Below are 25,111 nucleotides of genomic sequence, written 5' to 3'. Positions count from 1 at the left end.
TTGTTTTTAAGATCCCTGCACAATTGGTGTCTTTATAAGGAGCTCATCTTTGGTCAGGAGAGAGTGTTAGCATCCCTCATCAGAAGCAGTGCAGCCTAATGGAAAGAGTATGGCCTGGGAGTCAGGGAACCTGGGTTCCAATCTCAGCTCTGCCAAGTACCAGCTGTGTGGTCATGGGCAAGTCACTTCATCTCACTGTGCCTTAGTCCTGCAAAATGGGGATTCAATACCTGTTCTCCCTCTGTTAGACTGTGAGCCTCATGTGGGACTGGATGACCTTGTGTCTACCCCAGCGCTTAGCAAAGTGTTTGGCACATAGTAAGAGCTTAACAAATACCACAGTTATTATCAGAGTGCCCCAGTAAGGCATCATTCTGGATGCATGCTCTCCCCTCTGCTCCACTGCTGCCTCTCAAGCACAGAGATTGCATCAACTTCAATGGGAGCTTGTTGAATGGCAAAGCCACAGAGGCTAGCACCATTACAAGGATTTCTCTCCTTGCTCCTAGAGACTACGGTTAAGCAATCACCAAACCATTGCCAAGTCTCGTGCTTTGCCTCGAGAGTGAGAAGTCAAAAGATTAGATGTTCACAGTGGTCTAATTTACTGCCCTCAGCAGCATGAATGATGATGATGATGATAATGACATTTATTAAGTGCTTACTATGTGCAAAGCACTGTTCTAAGTGCTGGGGAGGTTACAAGGTGATCAGGTTGTCCCACAGGGGGCTCACGGTCTTAATCCCCATTTTGCAGATGAGGTAACTGAGGCCCAGAGAAGTTAAGTGACTTGCCCAAAGTCACACAGTTGACAATTGGCAGAGCCGGGATTTGAACCCATAACCTCTGACTCCAAAGCCCATGCTCTTTCCACTGAGCCATGCTACTTCTCTGAGACTCACAGTGATGTCCAGAAGACTTGCTTGTGCATAACTGAGAAGGGAATCTGGCTTAATGTTTTTAACAAATTAATGTCTAAACTCACTGTCTCTGCACACATTTAAAAATGAATTAATTCCTTTGAGGAAGTTATTTAGGTTGGAGACCCTAAAGGAGACTCCAGGGCCAAAACATCCCCATTAAAGTAAAGAACATCAAATAACAAACATGAAGCCAAGTGATTATCCCTGATTAGGTATCTGGAAATCTACTTTTATAGAGTCCTCCTTTTTTAACTCATTCATTCTGTAAGTGGAGTTCTTTTCGGTCTCATCTAAGATATCTCTATTGCCCCTTGTTGGGTAGGGATTGTCTGTGTTGCCAAATTGTACTTTCCCAGTGCTTAGTACAGTGCTCTGCACACAGTAAGCGCTCAATAAATACGAATGAATGAATATTAAATGGATCTTTTAAGAATGTCTTCAGTGAGGGAATCAAAATATCTAACATCATTGAGGTCAGAGAAATGTTTATTATTGGGATGAAGAGCCACTACCCTGTGTTAATTATAACGACCTCCATTTCAATTCACTGAATCTCTTGTGTCAAACAAAGGCAGGCTAAGCAACTATCAGGAAAAATATCATCTTTTTTAAATCCCAAATTTTCTCTTTCATATTGTTGTCAAGTTCCTCTTACACACACACAGGAGTGTTTACTATGGTTTAACTGGTATTTGAAATGTCTTTTCATGACCAACAATGAGAATTCTTTAATTGTATTCCTTTGTTTTTTTCTCATATCTGTTAAGCGCCTATTATATGTCTCTCATTGTTCTATGTGCTGGGGTATAATAATAATAATGATGATGGCATTTATTAAGTGCTTACTATGTGCAAAGCACTGTTCTAAGTACTGGGGAGGATACAAGGTGATCAGGTTGTCCCAGGTGGGGCTCGCAGTCTTAATCCCCATTTTACAGATGAGGTAACTGAGGCACAGAGAAGTTGTGAGTTGCCCAAAGTCACACAGCAGACAATCGGTGGAGCTGGGATTAGAACCCGTGACCTCTGACTCCCAAGCCTGTGCTCTTTCCACTGAGCCACGCTGGGTATATACAAGTGAATTAGGTTGGAGAGGGTACCTGTGCCACATAGGGCTCACAGTCTAAGTAGGTGGGCAAACAGGAGAACTGAGGCACAGAGAAGTTAAGTGACTTTCCCAAGGTCACACAGCAAGCATTTGGTGGAGCTGGGATTAGAACCTCTAACTCCCAGGCCAGGCTCTTTCCACTAGGCCATGCTGCTTCTCCAAAGTTGTCCTGAAATTTTCGGGATTTCACCCTCCTAAGCAAATAAAGATAGGAGAGGAATTCAGTACCAGTTGCAACTGACTCCATCTTTGTTGTTTTTTGATTGAAAGCTTTTGCCACCAGTTGTGAAGATGAGGAAGACAATTTAGCCAGGAACCATTAATCCACAAACAAACCTTGCCTCTGGAGAGCAGATAGCTTAAATATTGGAGAAAGAGTAAGGCGGGTGCCAAGATTGAGAGGGGCAATCACTACACCGGGCCCTGTGGGATTCATTTAGTACCCTGGGAAACACTTGGAATGTCTCAAACTCACATCCCAAGTTCCTGAAAGGATCTATTCCCCTCCTTCCCACAGGAGAGGATATCTCTCAAAAGGACCAACACCTTTGGTTATCCCAGGACACTTTCCTTTGTCGACATCCTGCTGCCAACACATTTTCAAAGTTGTTTTAACAGCGATGGCCATTTGGTTTGGACAGTTCTCGGTGCTATTCTAGGGTATTTTAAACAATCAGCTCTTTTTGCTGAAACAGGTGGGGAAGCTCATGGGTTTCATTTAAGCTTCAGAGAAACAATGAAGGAGAGAACTGTAGGCATGAAATCTGAGCATATTTTACTTCTTAGAATGAAGAAAGGACTGTGGCAAAGAACTAAACGCTCAGGCTGTTATTGCCTTCCACTCAGTTCAATATGAAGGTTCATAATTTTAGTGGTTAAAGAGTTGGAGTCTTTCAAGAAACCTGGCTTTATTTACTGAATCCTTGGTGGAGGTACGAAAGGAGAAAGGTTAGAAGTAGTATACATAGAGGTGATCCAGAGACAGCCTAATCCAAGTTAATAATAGTAATAGTGTTTGTTAAGCACTTATTATGTGCCCACCACTGTACTAAGTGTCGAAAGTAAATTGGACATAGTCCCCGACACACATGGGGTTCACAGTAGAAGTAGGAGGGAGAACAGAACAAGAACAAGTGAAAAGATCATGGGCCTGGGAATCAGAGGACCTGGGTTCTAATCCCCGCTCTTTCGCTTGTCTGTTGTTTGGCCTTGGACAAGTTACTTCACTTCTCGGTGCCTCAATTACCGCATCGGTAAATCGAGGACAAAATCCTTCTCTCTCTGACTTAAACTGTGAGCCTCACGTGGGACAGGGACTGCGTTCAACCTGATTATCTTTCTTAAATCTATCCCAGTGCCTGGTAGAATGCCTGTCACATAGTCAATATTTGAGTAATATTAAAAAAAGGTGTATGATCCCCATTTTATGAATGAGGAAATGGAGGTACTGAATAATTAAGTGAGTTGGCCAGGGTCCCACGGCAGGCAAGTGGCAGAGCTGGAATTTGCCTAGGTCCTGTGTCTTCCAGGCCCTTTCTCTTTCTAACAGGTCATACTGCATTCCCTCCTATTAGTAGTTGAACCCACCTTATTATTCCATCACGTATTATTCCATGCTTAAGTCTCTAGAACACAAGAAGTATCAGTATTTCAAAGAAGGCCCAATTCAACCCGGGCTAGGCAGCCCCTCAGTCCACTCAGTTCTACCAGAACATGCGTTTTCACTACATGTGTGAACATGTAGTGTCTGTCCTGATATAATGTGATGTGCCATTGAAAGGAACAATTGTGCAAAGCTTTTAGCAGCTGAATCAGGGGGAGTACTGAGAAGCGAAGCAGCGTGGTGGAGTGGATAGACCGCAGGGCTGGAAGTCAGAAGATCATGGGTTTTAATCCTGGCTCCACCACTTGTCTGCTGTGTGACCTTGGGCAAGTCACTGCACTTCTCTGTGCCTCAGTTACCTCATCTGTCGAATGGGGATTAAGACTGTGAGCCCCACATGGGACAACCTGATTACCTTGTGTCTACGCCAGCGCTTAGAACAGTGCTTGGCACATTGTAAGCTCTTAACAAGTACTGTCATTATTATTAGTAGTAGTAGTAGTAAATCATTTCACTTCTCTGGGCCTCAGATACCTAATCTGTAAAATGGGGATTGAGACTGTGAGCCCCATGTAGGACAGGGACTATGTCCAACCGCTTTGCTTGTGTCCTACCCCAGTTTTAACTACAGTGCCTGGCATATAGTGATTAACAAATGCCATAATATTATTAAGTGAGGTATCCTAAGTGCAGGGTTTCTACAAGACTGCAACCCCTATATTCTAGCACAACTATGGTGCATCATGCAGCTGGAGCTGGAAGAAGACTTCAACCCAACCCCCTTTTTGCTCTCCAAGGGCTATGGCCTTTCTGACCTAGGAGTTTACTGAAGTATGGCTGTTTTCTCCCATATCTTCAGCTGAAATTATTGGAGATTTGTCTCCAAGCCTCAGAGTTCCTTTCCTCTACCTGCATCACACTCAAGTCACTTGGTAGATAAACAGGATAAACACAAAGGTATCTATGGAAGAGCCTCTTTCTTATGGCAAGATTAAGGCCAATCAAACAATGTTTATTTGGTGCTTATTGTGTGCAGAGCACTGTATTAAGTACTTGGGAGAGTATAATACAATATAGCTGGTAAACACGATCCCAACCCACAGGACAGTACAGTCTACTGGGGGAGAGAGATATTAAAATAAATTTTAGAGGGGAAATAGTAAGGAGTTAGGCTGCATACATAAATGCTGTGGGGTGGGGTGAGTCTCAAACTGCTTGAGGCTGCAGTTGTAAAGGGTGTGTAGGAAATCCTATCTGATGACAGTGTTGCTGCCCAAAATTATTCAGGGAGAGTTAGATTCATTCATTCAATCCAACTGTAGTTAGTGAGTGTTTATTTTGTGCAAAGCACCGTACTAAATGTTTGGGGGAGTATAAATTAATAATAATATTGCTATAATTGTACCAATCACTGTTCTAAGCACTGGGGTACATACAAGTTAATCAGGTTGGACACAATCATGTCCCACATGGGGCAATACCTGAAATCCCCATTTTACAGATGAGGTAACAGGAACAGGGAAGTTACGTGACTTGTCCAAGGTCACACAGCAGACCACTGGCAGAGTCAGGATTAGAACCCAGGTCCTTCTGACTCCCAGACTTGTGCTCTATTCACTAGGCCATGCTGCTTCCTATTATGACTTCAGTCTGTGGCCTTTGGATATTTGCCCCACAGCACTTATGTTCGTATCTTTAAATTATACATTCCAGTGATTTATTCATATTAATGTCTGTGTCCCCCTCTAGATTGTAAACTCATTAAGGGCAGGGAACATGCTTGTTAATTCTGTTGTTTTATACTCCCCTAAGCACTTAATCCAATGCTCTGCACATAGTAAGTGTTCAGTGACTATGATTGATTAGATGCAGTTGCTAATGGCTTATGGGGTAGATTACTATTCAAGACAGAAAATGGAGTATGACATCTGTGGAGATGAGGTGGGTTGGACACTTCTGTGGTCTGCAGCTCTCTGGGGAACAAGAAACAGGTACTGTCTGGCTCCAGTGTTTGGCTGGTGGTATGGAACTAGTGTTGTAAATGTGTTGCTATTAAAAACCCACCACTTGTTTTAACAGCAGTAAAATAGCGGCTGTTTATGAGTAATTAGCCACTTCTGGAAAGGAGCTCTATTCCTTTAAATTTATGAGGCTTCCCGATTTATGCATTTCATGGAGGTATGTCATGTTCCGTCATATCAACCCAATGTAATTCGATGCATATCAAGCACACGCGCAAGTGAATGAAAACCTTCTCACTCTCGCTGAAGTGGCACTAAAACACTTGGCTTAGATGGGTACGTAGTTGCTGTGTCCAGGTTCAGTGCTTATCCGCGGCCCTTTGCTGGGTGGAAGGACATCTGCTTCCTGCTAGCTAAATATCAGGAAATGGAGTATGTACTTAATCCAGGACACGTAAGCCATTAGAGATTCAATCCCGTAGCCTTTGAGCATCCTTCAGGAGCTCGGAATGAGACCCGGAGGGAACTGTTGCCGTGAAGGGGTATGCAGGAAGTTGCAGAGACAAGTCTTCGAGGGACTCTTGAAGGGAAATGCAGAGTCTTAACATAGATGGCTTCACATTTGGACCTGGAAGCAAGACAGTGATTCTTCATCCAACATGACTTTTTCTCAGTTGACTCCGTGAATACTCTTGAATTGATTCTGGAATCAGCTTGTCCTACCAAGAAGACTCCTGCTCAGTCAGAGGGATTCCTCTAGCAAGTTTTTTAATTCATGTGATGATAGTAAGAATGGTATTTGTTACACACTTACAATAAGGCAAGCATTGTGCTAAATGCTGGGTAAATGCAAGATAAGCGTGCTGCTTGAAGAAGCAACATGGCCTGAAGAAGCAGTATGACCTAGTGGATAGAGCACAGTTTTGGAAGTCAGAAGGACCTAGATATTCTAATCCTGACTTGTCTGCTGTGTGACCTTGGGTAGGTCACTTCACTTCTCTGTGCCTCAGTTCCTTCATCTGTAAAATGGGGATTAAGATTGTGAGCCCTCTATGGGACAGGGACTCTGTCCAACCTAATTAGCTTTTATCTACCCCACCACGTGGTACAGTTCATAGCTCATAGTAAGTGTTTAACAAATACTATTAAATAAAATAAATGAAATAAACATATTGGACACAGTCGCTGTCCCACATGTGACTCACAGTCTAATGTTAAAGTAGCCCATGAAGTTCTGGTTTCTAGAGCCACAGACCTTTTCTTCAATGCCCATTATTATTCCAGATGAAGAGGAGGACACCCAATCAGGAAAAGCATCTTGTCTTCTAGCTTGCTGTGGGCAGGGAACACCTCTATCAATTCTACTGTAGTGTACTCTCCCAAGTGCTTACTATAGTGCTCTGCACACAGTAAGAGCTCGATAAATGCCATTGATGATAACGATTATGAAAAACAGTATAACATTAAAGTTACAGAGTTTAATGAGTTTCGCCTATGCAATCAGAGTTGATTAATTGGGGATCCATCTATCAATCACTGGTATTAACTGACTGCTTAGGGTGGGCGGAGAAATGTACTAAGTTCTTGGGAGAGCAGCTGGTCAATTTTATTTATTGAGATCTTACTGCGTGCGGAGCACAGTACTATCATCATCATCACCAATTGTATTTATTGAGCGCTTACTGTGTGCAGAGCACTGTACTAAGCGCTCGGGAAGTACAAGTTGGCAACATATAGAGACAGTCCCTACCCAACAGTGGGCTCACAGTCTAAAAGGGGGAGACAGAGAACAAAACCAAACATACTAACAAAATAAAATAAATAGAATAGATATGTACAAGCACTTGGGACACTACAATATAACAATAAACAGACACATTCCCTGCCCACAGTACAACAAAATTGGCAGTTGCGAACCTTGCCTACCAGGAGTTTACAATCTACAAGGGGAGGCAGGATGGGGAAATAGTAGAGTAGGGATGGCATTGTAATTAGATTGATCAGTTTCACATTTCATGGTTTGGATTGAAATGTTGCTCTTCTGTTTGTTCTTGGGACCAGTTTTAGGGTCTCTCGTATGAAGGCAGCGTGGCTGAGCGGAAAGAGTATGGACTTTGGAGTCAGAGATCATGGGTTCGAATCCCGGCTCTGCCAATTGTCAGCTGTGACTTTGGGCAAGTCACTTAACTTCTCTGTGCCTCAGTTCCCTCATCTGTAAAATGGGGATTAAGACTGTGAGCCCCACGTGGGACAACCTGATCACCTTGTAACCTCCCCAGCGCTTAGAAAAGTGCTTTGCACATAGTAAGCACTTAATAAATGCCATTATTATTATAATTATAAGGAGACAGGAGGGGATAAAAAAGCTAAATACATAGGATTTAAGGCTATTGCCATTGAGTCTTAAACTACTGGATATAGACCAATCTAAGAGGAATGGATTTTCCCATTCCTGCGATAGGAAAAGGAAAAAAGGCAGATTATTCATCTTATGTTTTCCCTGGTTTAAGCATCAGTGAAGTTCCTACTTCTTCCAAATCCACCAGCCCTCTGAAATATTCATCAAAGCTACCTTTATAACCCATTCCAAAGATGTGTGATGATGTAAGCTCCTGGTGGGTCAGGATTGTGTCTACCAACTCTACTGTATTTTGTATTTCCCAAGTGCTTAGAACAGTGCTTCGCACATAGTAAGTGCTTAACAAATGCCATCATCATCATTACAACGTTCTGCACACAGTAAGGGCTCAATAAATATCATAGATTGACCGAATGACCGATTGATGTAGCAGTTAGTAGTGAACAAGAGGAGCTTGGGGAAGGTGTTACATTCTGAATTTGTTTAGACCTCCCCCACCCCGCCCCAGCAGCCTGATTTTTTCACAGGTTTAGGCTGTTTGCATGGGAGTGTGAATTATTAAGATTGTTCTTTTCAACCAGTCATTCCTGAATGAGATTGTTTTCAATGAACCTACACAAACAAATTATCCAGATCATTCAGACCCTCACGGCACACATGGGGCTCTAAACGTTCCCCCTTGACGAAGTCAGGTAATCGTGGCCTGAACTATGAAGATGATTTTCCAGTGTAGACTGCACCAATGAGCCACAGAGCATCTGCTTGTGATTTACATCGCCCATGTGAAATTTCTGTTCCCCAGAAATCCAACGTCAAATACCGAATCTGACAGAGTGATGGAACGAAATAGATAGCTTCCCTCTTTTTAAACAACCGTTTACCGAGAGACAGGCCTTTCTCTCTCTGCCCATTCATTGGAAATTTGTCTGTGTCCCCAGAAATCCATCTATTTATTGCAGTGACACCTACCGCTGAGAGAGCTGATCCGCAGCAGGCTCTGTTACTGTTAAACTTGGCCAACAAGCGGCTCATGACTCAACCAGCAGATGTTTCTGCAGTTTAGGTCAAAGGGAACTTATGGACCAGTTTCTGCCTTTCTCCCAGAAGTCAGTGCCAGGAAAGTCAATGCCAGGTACAGACCGTTGACCTGACCGGTAGCGCAAGAGTGACACTGCAGCAGGCCCTGTGGACCAGAGACGTCTAAAGCCCGACTTTGTTGAATCCTTGCCTTGGCCCCAGGCCAAGAGTTTCAGAGAACAGACTATCTGAGTGTGTGCCTGGATTTTTGGATAATGATTTTGTGTACTTATTTGATGATTTGCATCCAGGCTTATGCTTTTGACAGGTACCCCTGTGCACAGACTCTCACTGGGCCATCTTATATGAATATTTCAAAATCCTTCTGACTTTGATCACTGTCGCATATGTGCTTTTTACGTTATATTTCACTTTTCACCAAATCAAATCCCAAGGCCCTTGTGAAAGGGAAATAAACTGATCAGTGTGAAACTGTAGTCCGGTGACTTTCAGATGGACATGGTTTTAATTGGAGGTGAAATGTCTTCTGCCACCTCCTTAGTCTTCCTCTCCCCTTTTCCTTTCTTTTGGGAAGCAACATGGCATCGTGGATAGAGCACGGGCCTAGGTGACAGAGGGTCGTGGGTTCTCATCCTGGCTTCTCAACCTGTCTGCTGTGTGATCTTGTGTGAGTCTCTTTACTCCTTTGGGCCTCAGTTCCTTCATCAGTAAAATGGAGATTGAGACTGTGAGCCCCTTGTGGGGCAGGGACTGTATCCAACCTGATTTGCTTTATTCATCCCAACACTTAGTACAGTGCCTGATACATAATGAGTGCTTAACAAATACCATTATTATTATTACCTTTTCTTTGAACTCCCATCTCCTTTCATCATGGAATGCAACAGGTAATGAAGGGGTTGAGGTTTTTTTTTTTCCCCCCAGTAGTATTTATTGAGTGCTTATTCTATGCAGAGAACTGTAATAAGCACTTGGGAAAGTACAATAATAATAATAATAATAATAATGACATTTATTAAGCGCTTACTATATGCAAAGCACTGTTCTAAGAGCTGGGGAAGTTACAAGGTGATCAGGTTGTCCCACGTGGGGCTCACAGTCTTAATCCCCATTTTACAGATGAGGGAACTGAGGCCCAGAGAAGTGAAGTGACTTGCCCAAAGTCACCCAGCTGACAAGTGGAGGAGCCGAGATTTGAACCCATGATCTCTGATTCCAAAGCCCAGGCTCTTTCCACTGAGCCACGCTGCTTCCCTACAATACAATGCTTCCCTTCAATACAACAGAGTCCGTAAACCATGATCTATGCCAATAGGGAACTTACAATACACGAGTTCTCTCGTTTTATCACAGGGTGGACCTAGATAATGTTATGATCCTCAGTTCCTTTTTCACTACTCATAATAACAGGAAGGAGCATAGAGAAGGATACGTTGGTGGAAGTTTAAATATCTTAAGTTTCCACAGCCATGAAATCCGTTGACAAAAAGAGAAGGGAGAGAGAAAATAATCAATAAACTTCATGATAACTGCTGGGATCTTTTTCAGTTTGGGAATAGAACGTTAAAGGTAGGACATTCATTAAAAGCATATTTTTAAAGCTTTCCCAGTGGAAGTAGACACAGTATAGATAAATCAATTATACTGAATTAGGAGATAGTGCCTGCAAAAGCCTGAAAAGTCTGGAGAAAATGGACACTTTCCCTGAGAGACTGCCTTCTGAGAAAGGACGGTTTGGGGTATTGCTAACAAAATACTTTTCACCCTACGGCTTTTCTTTTCAGTGAACTTCCTTCCTCCTGGGTATATTTTGGTTTTCTCATCCTTATCCCACTTGTTACTTAGGAAAGAGAAAACAATAAAACAACAGGTAATATGTCAAAGCAGGGCCTGAAGTGCTGAGGTGGGGGAGGAGGGGAAGGAGAAAGGGAGAGATTGGGGTCCCATTCCTGTCAGCCAATAAATGAGCAACAGAACCAGGACAAACCTGCCTCTTTAGCACCCCAGAAACAAGCCTCCTAGTCAGACAGGGGAGAAGGATAGGGTAGGTTTTTGGGAAGGGGAAGTCATTGTATCTGCTACTGCTTCTGGATCAGTGGTTGCGGTGGCTTCCAATCAGTCAGTCATATTTATTGGGTGCTTACTGTGTCCAGAGCACTGTACTTAGCACTTGGGAGAATACAGTATAACAATATAATAGACACTTTCCCTGGCCACGATGAGCTTATCTTCTAGGGGCACCTGCTCTGCCCTCCCTGCTCTTCTAAGCCCACCCGCTTCTGACTACCGTGGGCAGAAGGCATTTGGGCAACCAAACGAATTACAACACAAATATTACTGAGGTGGGGAGGATGCTGAACAGTTTATATGCCAGATGATTAATAGATAAATACAGTGGGACAGGAAGGTTGACCTATTCCTCTTTGACTGATTTCAATACAATGCGTTATGACATAGTCTTGTCTTATGCCATCGAGTCATTTCCGACCTATAGTGACACCATGGACACATCTCTACCAGAACACCCCGCTCTCCATCTGCAATTGTTTTGGTAGTGTATCCATAGAGTTTATTTGGTAAAAATACGGAAGTGGTCTCCCATTGTCTCTTTCCACACAATAAACTCGAGTCTCCACCTTTGACTCTCTCCCATCCCGCTGCTGCCCAGCATGGATGAGTTTTGACTTGTAGCAGAATGCCTTCCACATGCTAGCCTGGCCAAGCTAGGAATGGAATGGGTGTGCCTCTGCTTGACTCTCCCTCCTTTAGCTGAGACTGGTAGACTACTGAAAACTCTCCCGGCATGACCCTGAGAGGATAAGACATAGATGGAAACAGTTGAATCTCCCAATCCAAGCATGGCTAAGAAGGTACAACTTGTTGAGCCAGGCCTAGTGATAAAGTCACCCTTTCTTCTCCCTTCCTTTACCCGGCAGGCACTGGCCCCACTCTTGAGTAGGTTCTGTTTCTAACTCACAGGGAACCTGACAGAATGACTGTGGTATTTGATCAGATCTTTCTGTGTGCCAAGCACTGTTCTAAGTACTAAAAATTCTCCATCTATTCCACCCACCGGAGAGCCCTTTTATGTGATGATTCCCAAATCATTTATAGGGACATAAGCCCAACTTTTCCAATGTCCAAAGTTGTTCCTTGGCTTGAAGGAAGTTGTGCGTTTGGGAGAAGCTTGAATTCCTCAGGCTATTAGGGGAGTCTGTTTAGAAAACTACAGCAGTGTGTCCTTCAATAGTATTTATAGAGAATACTGTCAGCACTGTACTGAGCCTTTGCGAGGGTACAGTAGACTATATGCACATACCTGCCCTCAAGAAGCTTACAATATAGCAGGTACCTTGGCACCCTTGTTTAATGATTCTTTCAGTTCTCAAAGTCTCCCTTTGAAATTCCAGGAGCTGCTTCAGCGATGCAAAGACAGTGTTAAACTAACTGATAAAAGGCAAGATTGTTGTAGCTCTAAAGGTAGGAACCAAAAAAACCAGTGCTACTCAAACTTTTCATTAGCTCTTTATGATTCACACTTATTATTGGCATGGTTGTGGTGTATCTGATGTCAGTGAACCAGCGGAAGCCTGAAGAAGTATTGTATTAATGCTATGGGTTGTGGTCCTCTCTTCCCATCACTTTTAGGCATAACCCAATTTCATTTAAGCCATTGGCCTGTGCTAATTTACATGACTGGATTCATACCCATGTTCCAACCCTTCCATATTGTCAGAAAAAGAGGTCAAGTAAACAGATTTCCAGTTGACACTACTGGTTGAAGAGAGGCTTTATAAAAGTGTTATCTTTCCCTTTAGGCATACATTACATATTGGTTACTGGCTCAAACTTGACTCTTCCAGTTTGACACTCACCATTACATTAAGCTATATTTTAATAGCATATTTGTATTAATGAATTCTACAAAGATTTGACTGTTTCTATCTATGTCTTAAAGATTGTATTGAAATCAGTCGAAGATGTATAGGTCAACCTTCCTGCCCCACTGTGTTTATCTATTAATCATCCAGCATATAAGCCATTCAGCATCCTCCCCACCTCAGTAATATTTGTGATGTAATTTGTTTGGATGCCCAAATGTCACCAGCGTTGATTGTAAGAGATGAAAAAATGTACTTGCTCAGCACACCAAGCTCTGGGCTAAAATGTAAGCATGAAATCTCTGGTTTATTTTTGTAATAATGTTTACAGCTGTTTAATGACCCTGAAAAGGTTCAGTAGTCTGGTGTTCCGTATTTCAGAACAGGAGTGTATTATGCTTATAACAACCTCAGTTAAACAGTTTCAGTTACAACACTCAGGAAAAAAAAACTAAATAAAAATTCAGGGTATCGAGGTGAAGTTCTCTCATAGTTGATCTCTATAAATGAGCAACTGCCTACACCATGAAGAAAATATGGGTCCTCCCCATTGAGGGATGGAAAGCTTTTCAAGAGATGCCTAGTGGCAAAAATAAACATTAATTTTATATTTTCTTTAAAAAAAATCTAGTGATATTTTGAATTACCTTCCTAACTAACCAGATCTTTCACTCTTCTTCAGTATTTCAATGCAGTATTTCAAAAGCTGCACTTTTACCCACCACCTGTATACATATAAAAAAATGAAAAAGTATATTCAAATGGGCACAAAAATCTTTGATCAAACCATTTCAGCTGGAACGATTATTTGGAAAGTCATTTTTATTTCCCACGATTCTTATTCAATGTATAAGGATAAAACTCTTTTATACCACTTATTGGCAAAGCTATATTTTTTAGACTATTCATAAGATGTATTTTTTTTCATTCTAGCAAAATGAAACTCTGTTTTTGTGCTAAATTTGTTTAGGCTTGCAGCAGCTGGCATTTCTAGTGGCCTAATAGTTTTAAATTTCATTTCAAGTAGAAAGATACAATTAAGTGCTCTACTGGAATAGTTAAGTGAAAACTTTTGTCATTGATATCACAGGAAATAGTCTGGAAGGCAGAAATGTAAAATCAAAATAACTATTAGCACCATCAAAAGCAGCTGAATGGCTCACTGTACCTTAAATGATGTGAAAGATGAGATGGCATGTATTTTGATAACGTGTACCCAATGGTGGGTTTCACAAGCTGAGAATACTCTCGTTGTGGAAATATTCAATTGCACAGCTCAGAAAACTATGGTCATCTCCTGTTTTCATTAGTCTCCTGCTCAGGACTCAGCCCCACTCTCCGGTCTGGACTCTACATCGTGGTGTCTGCCCATCGAGATGGCAGGTGCATGGTGTTTATTTAACTCAAGGACTCGCTAGCTCATTGTGGGCAGGGAATGTGCCTGCTTATTGTTCTTATCATACTGTCCCAAGTGCTTAATAACAATAAATAATAATGATGGCATTTATTAAGCGCTTACTATGTGCAAAGCACTGTTCTAAGTGCTGGGGAGGTTACAAGGTGATCAGGTTGTCTCACGGTGGGGGTTCACAGTCTTCATCCCCATTTTACAGATGAGGTAACTGAGGCACAAAGAAGTTAAGTGACTTGCCCAAAGTCACACAGCTGACAATTGGTAGAGCTGGGATTTGAACCCATGACCTCTGACTCCAAAGCCTGTGCTCTTTCCACTGAGCCATGCTGTTTCTCTCCCATGCTGCTTAGTACAGTGCCCTGCACACAGTAAACGCTCAATAAATATGATTGACTAAGTTTAGCCAACATGCGGAGCATAATCACAAGCTACCTTGGATCCAGCCCTGGATGAATCCTGAAACATTCTAAGATTCCTCACCTGCTCGCTTCTTGCCAAAAGTAAATCCATCTTGGCTGTGGAATGGTTTCTTGGTCTAGGTTGCTGTTGTGTCTAGAGAATTGTCTTCTGGAGAAGAAACTGCAGTGATGAGGATTCCCTCCTAGAGGAGGGAACACCCAATTTCACATTAACACATATTTAAAATGGTTGGAAGCACTCTAGTGCCTCTTTATAACTAAGCAGACCCTAGGGGTACATTTATCAAAAAGGTCCAGATCGTACAAGGATACACCTCTCTTTTCTTTACATTTCTGTAGCGTTCTATTGGAATATAGAGTGTTTCAGCATTGAAGGGCCTCATGAGAAAATGTCTTGTTCAGACTCCGTTCCTACCTCGAGAGATTGGCCCCAAACTTAATTTAAGACTCTTGTTGTGGCCCATCTCGGAAATGATGCTATAAGTCTGTCTCCAAATTGGAAAAAGGAAGGAAAGTTCCCTCAGAATTTAGAAGCAGCAGATAGAGTATGGGCTTGAGGGTTAGAAGGACCTGGTTCTAATCCTGGCTCTTCCACTTTTCTGCTGTGTGACCTTGGACAAGTCACTTAACTTCTCTGTGCTTTGGTTACCTCATCTGTAAAATGGGAATTAAGACTGTGAACCCCAGTGGGACGTGAGCTCTGGCCAACCTGTTTATCTTGTATCTACCCCAGTGCTTAGTACAGTGACTGGCACTTAGTAAGCGCTTAACAAATCCCATAAAAGATGCTGCTGCTTCTCTCATTTCTTGCTTAGTTGGGTCATGGTGAGCCTTATCATGAGGATACTTTAGTGGAGCATTTTTTTATGTGGTTTTCGTGATTTATATTGAGGCTGATCTGGGACTGAAAATATGCAAGATAGCAGGCATCTAAAGATGCAGAAATACAACAGGTCAGGGAGAATCTTTTAAGTGTGGTCTCACCTGGGGCTTCTTATTTCAAATTTGACTCCACTTTCACCCTGAAGGGAAAAGACACTTTTCAATTTATTGCCACTGCATTCGACATTATTTGCATTCCCCTACTGTCCCATACACTATGATCCTTTCTTCTGAATTTGTCAACTCACCAACGACAGAAAGCTTGAAAAACATCCATTTTCCTGTCTACTGGACTTTTTTTTTTTTACCAGCTGGGCAGAGTGTTTTAGAAATGGCCTCAAAATGTGTTTTTCTAAGAATTTCAGACTTTAAAAAATGTTGTTGGAATTGTGTGGACTTTTTCCCATTGTTTTTCAACTCTTTAGTTTCGTGTTTTTCATTCCTAACAAGCAAGAAGAGTCAATATACCTTTTTTTTTGATGGTACTAGTTAATCGCTTACCATATTCATTCATTCAATTGTATGTATTGAGCGCTTACTGTGTGCAGAGCACTGTACTAAGAGCTTGGAGTGTGCAAATTGGCAACATATAGAGATGGCCCCTAATTACTATGAATGGTACAATATAATCAGTTGGACACAGTCCCTGCCCCATCTGGGGGACACAGTGTAAATAATAGGAAGGAGGATTTAGTCCCCATTTTGCTTATGAGGTAACTGAGGCACAGAGAAGTTAAGTGCCTTGACCAAGGTCACACAGCAGAAAGTGGTGGAGCTGGGATTAGAACTCGGACCTGTGCTCTTTCTATTAGGCCACTCTGCTTCCCCAGTTCCCCAGTTCTCCCTGGATCCTTCCTGAGCATAGAAACTGGTTGAAACTGAGGCTAATTCAGATCATTAAAAGAGATCAATTAATTAAAACCAAATTCAGCTCTCATACCCATACTTATTTAGTTTTCCAAACTGTTCTTAAAATATGCCAAATCAGCTTTAATGACTAGTATTTGGATAACTAATGTTTAGATACCCAATTTTCCAGAGAAAGACTAAAAGCAAGAAGGTGGGAAAATGAATAATAATAACGGCAATAGGATTTGTTAAGTACTTATTCTCTATCAAGCACTGTTATAAATATTGTGGTAAATAACAAGTTAATTAGGTCAGACACTTTCCCTGTCCCGCATGGGGCTTCCTGTCCAAGTAGGATAGGGAGCAGGTATTGAATCAGAAACTTAGGCACAGAGAAGTTAAGTGATTTGCCCAAGGTCACACAGCAGGCAAATGGTGAAGCCAGAGGCAGCTCCATATAATCCAGGTCCTCTGACGCCCAGGATCTTTCCACTAGGCCATACTTCTTCTTGATAGACTTGCTAGAAAGAACATCTGGTTGGAAAAAGGAAGTCTATGTTCTAGTTCCAACTCTGATTTTATGTTGAATTACTTTGGGGAAATAACTTTTGGAGTAACTATCCTGGGTAATAATACTATGTGATAGCTAGACTGGACGAATAACTACGTGGGGTAATATTGTAGAGTTAAAGTACTGCAGGGGATAATGCCAGTCATTTCCCATCTCATTGACATGCTAAAGTGAATTTAAATCAATCAGTCAATCATTGGAATTTATTGAACACTTTCTGTGTGCAGAGTACTATACCAAGGGCTTGGGAAAGTACATAGAGAATAGAGAATAATCCCTGCCCTCAAAAACTTTCTATCTAGTGACAGTAAGATAATGGTTGGGAAAGTTCTCTGAATTTTTAAGAAGCATAGCACCATAGAGAAATTGCAAATTATAATTATTGAGCTCAATTCTTTCCTATTTCAAATGGTGCGAAATATCTATTTAGGATTGCTTGGAGCAAAGGTGTTACTGACATGCATACAAACCACCGGTATGTCCTCCCTAATAATTATCATCCTCCTCCTCCTCCTCACCATCATAATCACCATTTATTGCATGCCTTAGGTGTGTAGAACACTGAACTGAATGATTGGGAGCATTTAGCAGAAGGGAAAGATACAGTTCCTATTCATGAGGAGCTTACAATCTAAGGGAAGAGACAAGTGAGCACAGATTCAAAAATGAATTAGGGTAAAGTGAGGGAGACCATAGGTACAGATGAGAAAAGCAAAAAAAAGCAGTTCAGTAGATAAATGAACTGATGTGCATATGAGTTCTAAAATGGATAATAGGCTGTGATGTGCAGGTGATGTATTAATCAGGGAAGACCTCCTAGGAGAGGTGGCTTTTTATAGAAAGGCTTTGTGGGTGAGGAGAGGTACTCCTCCACTCAGGTCACAGCAACTGAATTTAAATGTTTTTAAAAATATGAGAGAATCATTATTATTATCAAAATCGTGGGGTTTTTTGGCCAATACTGGATCTTAACCAAATTGAATATCTATATAGGCTTGGAGTACCCAAATCAAACTACAATCCATCATATAAATGTTTATGCTTATATTTGTATCAATACATAAGTACTCAAAGCTAACACGAACTTTTAAAAATTCAGAGATACAGTAGTGTCCTCCTCTAACTTCTTTCTTGAGGAAACGCAAATCTCCAATGAGAACATTCTTAGATTCTGTCCTTTAGTTTGTAAGCTCTTTGTAGGCAGGGAATATGTCTCCAACTCTGTTATGCTGTACTTTCCCAAGCACTTAGTACAATGGTCTGAGCACAATAAGCACATAATAAATATGACTGATTGATTGTCAGGCCGGCCCTTTGAATGAATGAGAATCTCTCTGCAATGATCTTAACCCCGCTAGATCACTGGAGGCTGTTCCTAACTATTTTCACCATTTTTTGTCATGCATTCCATTGGCCACCCTGAATGCTGAACAGTCTATCCCATTTATTTATTCCATTCATGTATTCATTTATTCATTTTGGCAGCATATTTTTGTTTAAATCAGTTGCAACTATGGTTTTACTCATCTTCCTAATCAATCAGTGGTATTTATTGAGTGCTTATTGTGTGTCAAGCACTGTACTAAGCACTTCTGAGAGTACAGTGCAATAGATTACATTAGACATGATCCCTGCTCACAAGGGACTTACAATCTAGTGGCTTCTTTCTTTTTATTGCAGGTAGTCAGTTTATGTCTGCTTGCCTTCCTCCGTTAGATTGTAAACTCTTTGAGGGCAGGGACAATGTCTTTCATATTCATAGGATGCTTCCAAATGCCTGGTAGATGTTCTGCAGTCAGGAGATGCTCAGTATAAACTGCTAATGGGGATGATTCTACCTTCACCAGGTCTTAGTGCGCTGCCTCCATATGCTAGATTCATCTCCTGCAGGGCCAGAAAGTCAGTGAGTGTAGAAATAAAACATAACTGTAGTTGAGGCCCCTCTCTAAACAACATAAGCAGTCAGAAAATTAGAAAAAAAAATGGAAGGAAAAGAGTTTAGAGAGCAGTGAAAGAATGTGCAACCCCCTTCATTGGATATTTCCCTCATTTTATAGCTGAAACTTAGGCCTGGCTCCATTATTTTTTCCAGCTTGACTTCCCAACCTGTTAGAGTTTGGAAGAGGCTTTCTCTTTGCACCAGTGTTTTATAGATTCAGACTCCCTGCATAAACTAGTGAGGTGGCAAAGAAAACTATTAAGGACAATTATGCAGACCAGCGTTGAGCATTTTTGTTTAACAAACAGCTTTGAGTTCTAATTTTCAGCAAAACACATACTGCAGGTACAATTTGTACTCATTACTGTATATTGGGAAAGTTATTAAAAATACTTAAACTTGTTGAGACTTCCTATGGCACCTACCCTGGATTTTAATTGGCTTTCATCTAGTTCTATAAAAGAGCTCTTTAAACCATATCAAAGTTCCTTGCATTGGATATCTCGCCAGTTAAAGGGCAGAAACAAGTTGCACAGAAGCTTTTGCAACTACTAAAATCTGAACGTCTTCCATAATCGATTAAGATTCCAGTGAAAATTAATTTATATTTCTGGTGATGAGAAATTTTAAAATGACAAAATCCCAATGTTTCGTAACATAAGGGTTAAACCTTAATCTCAGAGGTTTGCATAGCTGCTAGTCGCAGTCTCCTTAAAATTTAATATACCTCGTTAATGCTTACTTGCAAACACTGAAGGATTTTTATGATTATAATCATGTGTTACAGCACCTAGTACTGTTTCTAAGCAGCATACTAATCAGCTTAATGAGATATTACTGCACTTTTTGTTGACTAAAGCAAAATCCCTTTTATTGTTCTAAAGCTTGTCCTATACTTTATTTTTTTCGCCCCAAACATTATCTTGTTTTATTATATACCAGTAAATATCATGCCATCATTTTTTTTGGTTAAATAATAAAACTATCTCTCTCATTTCAGCTTGGGAGATGAATGAAATCGGTGGAACTGAAAGTTAGAGATGAAATTCTGGGGTTGCTTTTTGGTGAAAATGGACAAGGTGTAACCTTTTTCTATTAGCTCCATCAATAAACGGGCATACAGGTGTAGACACTTCAGAGAGGTGATGAGGAAAAAAAAGTTGAACAAGTAGACTTTATATTTGCTATTAGGTATTGAAAGTGGTAAAAATATCAATAATTTAACCAAGAATGAATAATTGCAATCAGTAAATAGAAAATGCAGTGAAGATGATCTATTGCTAAAGCTAAATAGGATGAGTAATGCTGTACTGTATAATTGGCATTTAATAATTCATTTTTTATTATTATTTTTGACTATCATTTGGAGCATTGTGTATAGGTAAACCGTAAAAGGCAAATGCATCCACGGATCCTGTTGATCACCCCTCCGGCGTATCGTGCAATAAATCTGAAATGTCTTCGTCTTTTCAGGGATGGAGGAAGCTAGTCTGTGCCTTGGAGTTTCTTCAGCCGTGCCGGAAGCCGAGGCCCATATTAACAGCACGTTACTTAATGGCCAGTATTCAATGAGCCAGAAACTTCACCAGATCACCTCCCAGCTCAGCCATGCCTTCCCCGAGCTCCAAACTCGGCAGAACCCCGAGGAGAAGGCAGCGGCTCCCCTAGAAGAGAAGGGCCACGTGTCCCTCGGCGGTCAGCCGATCGGCAACCAGATGGCTCTCTTGGCCAATCAGCTCAACAGGGATGTTGACACCAGTCTGAACGGGCGGGTGGACCTGCAGCAGTTCCTGAACGGGCAGAACCTCGGCATCATGTCCCAGATGAGCGACATAGAGGACGACGCCCGGAAGAATCGGAAGTATCCCTGCCCGCTCTGCGGGAAGCGGTTCCGCTTCAACAGCATCCTCTCGCTGCACATGCGTACCCACACCGGCGAGAAACCCTTCAAGTGCCCCTACTGTGACCACCGAGCTGCCCAGAAGGGGAACCTGAAGATCCACCTCCGCACCCACAAGCTGGGGAACCTGGGGAAAGGCCGCGGGCGAGTCCGGGAGGAGAACAGGCTCCTCCACGAGCTGGAGGAGAGGGCCATTTTGAGGGACAAACAGATGAAGAGCAGCCTCCTGCAGCCCCGACCAGATGTCAAGCCCCTTCCCCATGCCCATTCCCAGCCGCCCCCGCTCACTAACTGCAGCTTACCCGTGCCAGCCAACCACAGCGTCCCCGATCTCGCCCATGCAGTCCCTTCCCCCAAGCCAGCCACCGTCCAGGAAGACCTGGTGACCCCGGCGGCGGGATTTCGCTGCACCTTCTGCAAGGGCAAGTTCAAGAAGCGCGAGGAATTGGACCGCCACATCCGGATCCTCCACAAGCCGTACAAGTGCACGCTGTGTGACTTCGCGGCCTCTCAGGAGGAGGAGCTGATCAGCCACGTGGAGAAGGCCCACATCACCGCCGAGTCGGCCCAGGGCCAGGGCTCCAACGGCAATGGGGAGCAGTCCACCAATGAGTTCCGGTGCGAGGTGTGCGGCCAGGTCTTCAGCCAGGCCTGGTTCCTGAAGGGCCACATGAGGAAACACAAAGATTCGTTCGAGCACTGCTGCCAGATCTGCGGGCGGCGCTTCAAGGAGCCCTGGTTCCTGAAAAACCACATGAAGGTTCACCTGAACAAACTCTCCGTCAAGAACAAGTCACCCAACGACTCCGAGGTGCCCGTGCCCATGGGTGGCATGTCCCAGGAGGCCCATGCCAATCTCTACTCCAGGTATCTTTCGTGTCTGCAGAGTGGCTTCCTGCCCCCGGACAAATCGGGCCTGAGCGAGCAGAACCAGCTCTACGGCAAAGGGGACTTGGCCCTGAAGGACAAGGAGGTTCTGGGGAAGCTGCTGTCGCCCATTTCTGGCCTTGGCCATGGCCTCACCGATGGGGATAAGCACTCTTTGCTGGGCTGTCTCAATTTGGTGCCTCCTCTGAAATCCAGCTGTATAGAGAGGTTGCAGGCTGCCGCCAAAGCAGCGGAGATGGACCCAGTCAACAGCTATCAGGCCTGGCAGCTTATGGCGAGAGGGATGACGATGGAGCATGGCTTTTTGTCGAAAGAACAGCAGATACAGCGTAGCCACGAAGACACTCTGGCAAATGCCGGAGTTCTGTTTGATAAGGAGAAGCGGGAGTATGTGTTAGTAGGAGCAGATGGCTCTAAGCAGAAAATGCCTGCTGATTTGGTTCACAGCACTAAAATGGGCAATCAGAGAGACTTGCCAAACAAACTAGACCCTTTAGAAGGCAGTAGAGACTTTCTGTCACATGGCCTGAACCAGGGACTCGATTACAACCTGCAAAGTCATGGTAGCCTGAAAGAGAAGCCCACCGAGTGCCCAGACTGTGGACGGGTGTTTCGAACCTACCATCAGGTGGTCGTGCACTCCCGAGTCCATAAGAGAGACCGCAAGGCGGAGGAAGATGTGCTTCAAGGGAGCCTCGAGGAGCGGCGCGGCTCTGGAAGCGATCAGGAGTCTCAGTCGGTGAGCAGATCGACGACGCCGGGGTCTTCAAACGTCACCGAAGAGAGCGGAGTAGGCGGGGGCCTCTCGCAGACTGGCAGCGCCCAGGAAGACAGCCCGCACCCTTCATCTCCTTCATCGTCAGGTATGTCCGTTTTCATTTTCTGCCTAGGGGCGGGGAGGGGAAGGACTCCATTTAGTGCAGAAGAAACGTGACTCCAACCCGGGGTTCTGGCCGGTGCTTAATTTTACCAACATTCAGGGTCGGCGTGAGACGTCACGTGTTTGAGGATCCCTTAAAAAACAACATCCCTGTCCCCCAAACCGGTAGACCAGGTAGCATACCGGGAACGTTGGCCTTTTGTTCGTGCTTTCATCCCCTTGAGGGCACTGTGTGTTTTTGGTTTTCTCTTTCCTCTCTTGATTCTTTTGGTCTTGGGACAGAGCGTCTGAGCTTCGACTCATAAAGATAGGCCCCTGGGGATCACTTCCTCTTGCGCCACTGCCTTTCTTTTAATCTGGTCTCACTCTCTGAAAGACCTCATACGTGCCCCTCAGTGGAATCCCACTCTCACCACCTCTACTACTACTGTACTCAGCTTGCATTCCAAAGTAGAGACAGGGAGCCCTGACCCCCTCAAACATAGGCATGGTGCGATGGCACCATCATCATCGTTTTCCTCAAGACACCCTCCTCCTCTTCCTTTCTCTCCTTCTGAGGAGCTCCCTCCCACCAGACCACTCTGCGGATGAGAGCGAGTGAGCCTGCTTTCCCTCTCATTACTGAGCCTTCTCCATCTCGATTTGCCCATATTTAATTTATTCTGGGGGGTTCTGCCATGTGGATGGTCCAGCTTTCCCACTGAATCCAAGTGCATTTCGGGAAAATTCATCAGAGATAGAACTTTAACTGATTGTCTTAATCACTATATTTCATGTTAACTTTAGGGTATAAAAAAGCAGAGCAGAAAATCTATCATCCAAAAGTCTATAAAATATTGAGTTTCCTGGTCCAGTTTTAAAAAGTACTAGCCTTAGACTGCTAAATTAAAATCTTCACAAAATAGCAGGTAAGATTTCTGGCTTCATTCATATTTCCAAAGCCACTTACTAATGGATAGTAAATTGAAAGTTATATCTCCAGCCCTTTATAAAGAAAGTCCCTCACTAATACTGTAATCATTCTGCAACCCTAACAACAGAGGAAATCATGCCATAACAAATACTCTGTTACTAATGGCAACATTGATTTCTGCAATCAGCCATTAAGTCTAGAAAATGAAAGACAGTTTGAGGCACCTCAAGGCATTACATTGCCCACTGTTAAAGATCTGGTAGCAGACTGTTGAGGGTAATTCTTTTTAGGTTTTTTTTCCCCAGTTTCAATAAATATTTTAGTATTAGAAGCAATTCACTGTTTCAGTTATTAAGTATATGCCAGTTTAGTTTTGTTGTTCTTGTCATGCTCCAGTATACTCTACTTGGAGGACAAAATTAATATAAAAATAAAGTGTTAGTTTGCTGGCTTATTATAGACCAGTAAAGAATTGTTAAGACACATAAATCTGCACTCCACATTCCACAGATTCCTATAGTACTTAATGCCGTTGTTTAAATACCCATGAAACACACTGTCTATTCTAAGAGTCATAGCCTCATTTACAATTTATTACTGGTGAGACACATTAGAAAATTCTAAACAGGAACATGAGTAACAAGTAGGAGCTAATTTCATACTATATATAGTTATTAACACTGTTTTAAGAGGATTGAAAAACACGAAGTTAAAGGGGATTTTTTTCAGTTTTTTTTTTTTTTTTTTTAATTTTAGCACCTGAAACCAAAAACACTTTTGGACAAATTTGTAGAGTCTTCTGAGATAGCCAGATATCAAGCCTGTTTCTAAAGAATAAATGTGGCTACAGGTGGACTTAAAAGAAGGCCTGGTAATGTTAGATTAGAAAAGTTTGGAGATGAGGGAGAGGGTTCAGTGGTGAGGTTGGAGGGGTACCTTGGAATTCTAAAGTCTCCTGAATGACATCAAAAATGACATTGGAAAAGGAAATAACTTAAACAAAATCTGCTGAAACTCAAAAGGTAGATTCTGAAAATTCAAACTTAAAAAGCTTCATTCATAAAATATTTACCAAGCACTGCTTCATATTCTGAGTCAAGCATTAGTCTTTTGATAATTCTTTCTTGTCTTCATTGTTTTCTAAATTTCCAATTCTGTTTTTCTGAAGCATCTACATATGTTTCAAAAAGACAACTGCTTTTTGGACTCTGAATGGAGAACATAGCTACGTTAACAATTATCCCTTAACTTCTTATGTCCTAATACCATAGGCTTGTATCCCTAGATGCTGACTGGTTAATTTTTGGCTACCTTGATTTTCTTAATGTGAAAAGCGAGCCAACTTCAGAATTTTGCATTACTTTTTCACTTGTATGAATGTATAGGAAATACATTCCTCCTCTTCCCCCAATACAATTTACATGTGCAATCAGTTGATAGGACGTGCTGTTCAGTTTTTTCTTTGAAAAATCCAGACCCAAAATATTGTCTTTTTCTTCAAAACCATTATAGTTGGCCAAAGCTCTATTTAAACAGGGTTTTTTTCAAACATGGCTATATATATATATATATATATATATAT

The 25,111-nt window shown here is 42.4% G+C and overlaps 1 protein-coding gene across 6 annotated transcripts in view; it reads left to right on the top strand.

The window, feature by feature from the left end:
- The window catches only part of LOC119934279 (zinc finger protein 536-like), a 358,396-nt gene that overhangs the window by 228,199 nt on the left and 105,086 nt on the right, over positions 1–25,111 (top strand). For all 6 annotated transcript variants that reach the window (XM_038753720.1, XM_038753724.1, XM_038753721.1 and 3 more), the window contains one exon: positions 20,422–22,599. In XM_038753720.1, the coding sequence (XP_038609648.1) occupies positions 20,422–22,599 (2,178 nt within the window). The remainder of the gene's footprint in view (positions 1–20,421; positions 22,600–25,111) is intronic.

Source organism: Tachyglossus aculeatus, chromosome 11 (assembly GCF_015852505.1).
Source record: "Tachyglossus aculeatus isolate mTacAcu1 chromosome 11, mTacAcu1.pri, whole genome shotgun sequence".
Classification (NCBI taxonomy): domain Eukaryota; kingdom Metazoa; phylum Chordata; class Mammalia; order Monotremata; family Tachyglossidae; genus Tachyglossus; species Tachyglossus aculeatus.
Note: the sequence above shows the minus strand (reverse complement) of the source record. Positions and strands in the feature narration are given on the sequence as shown.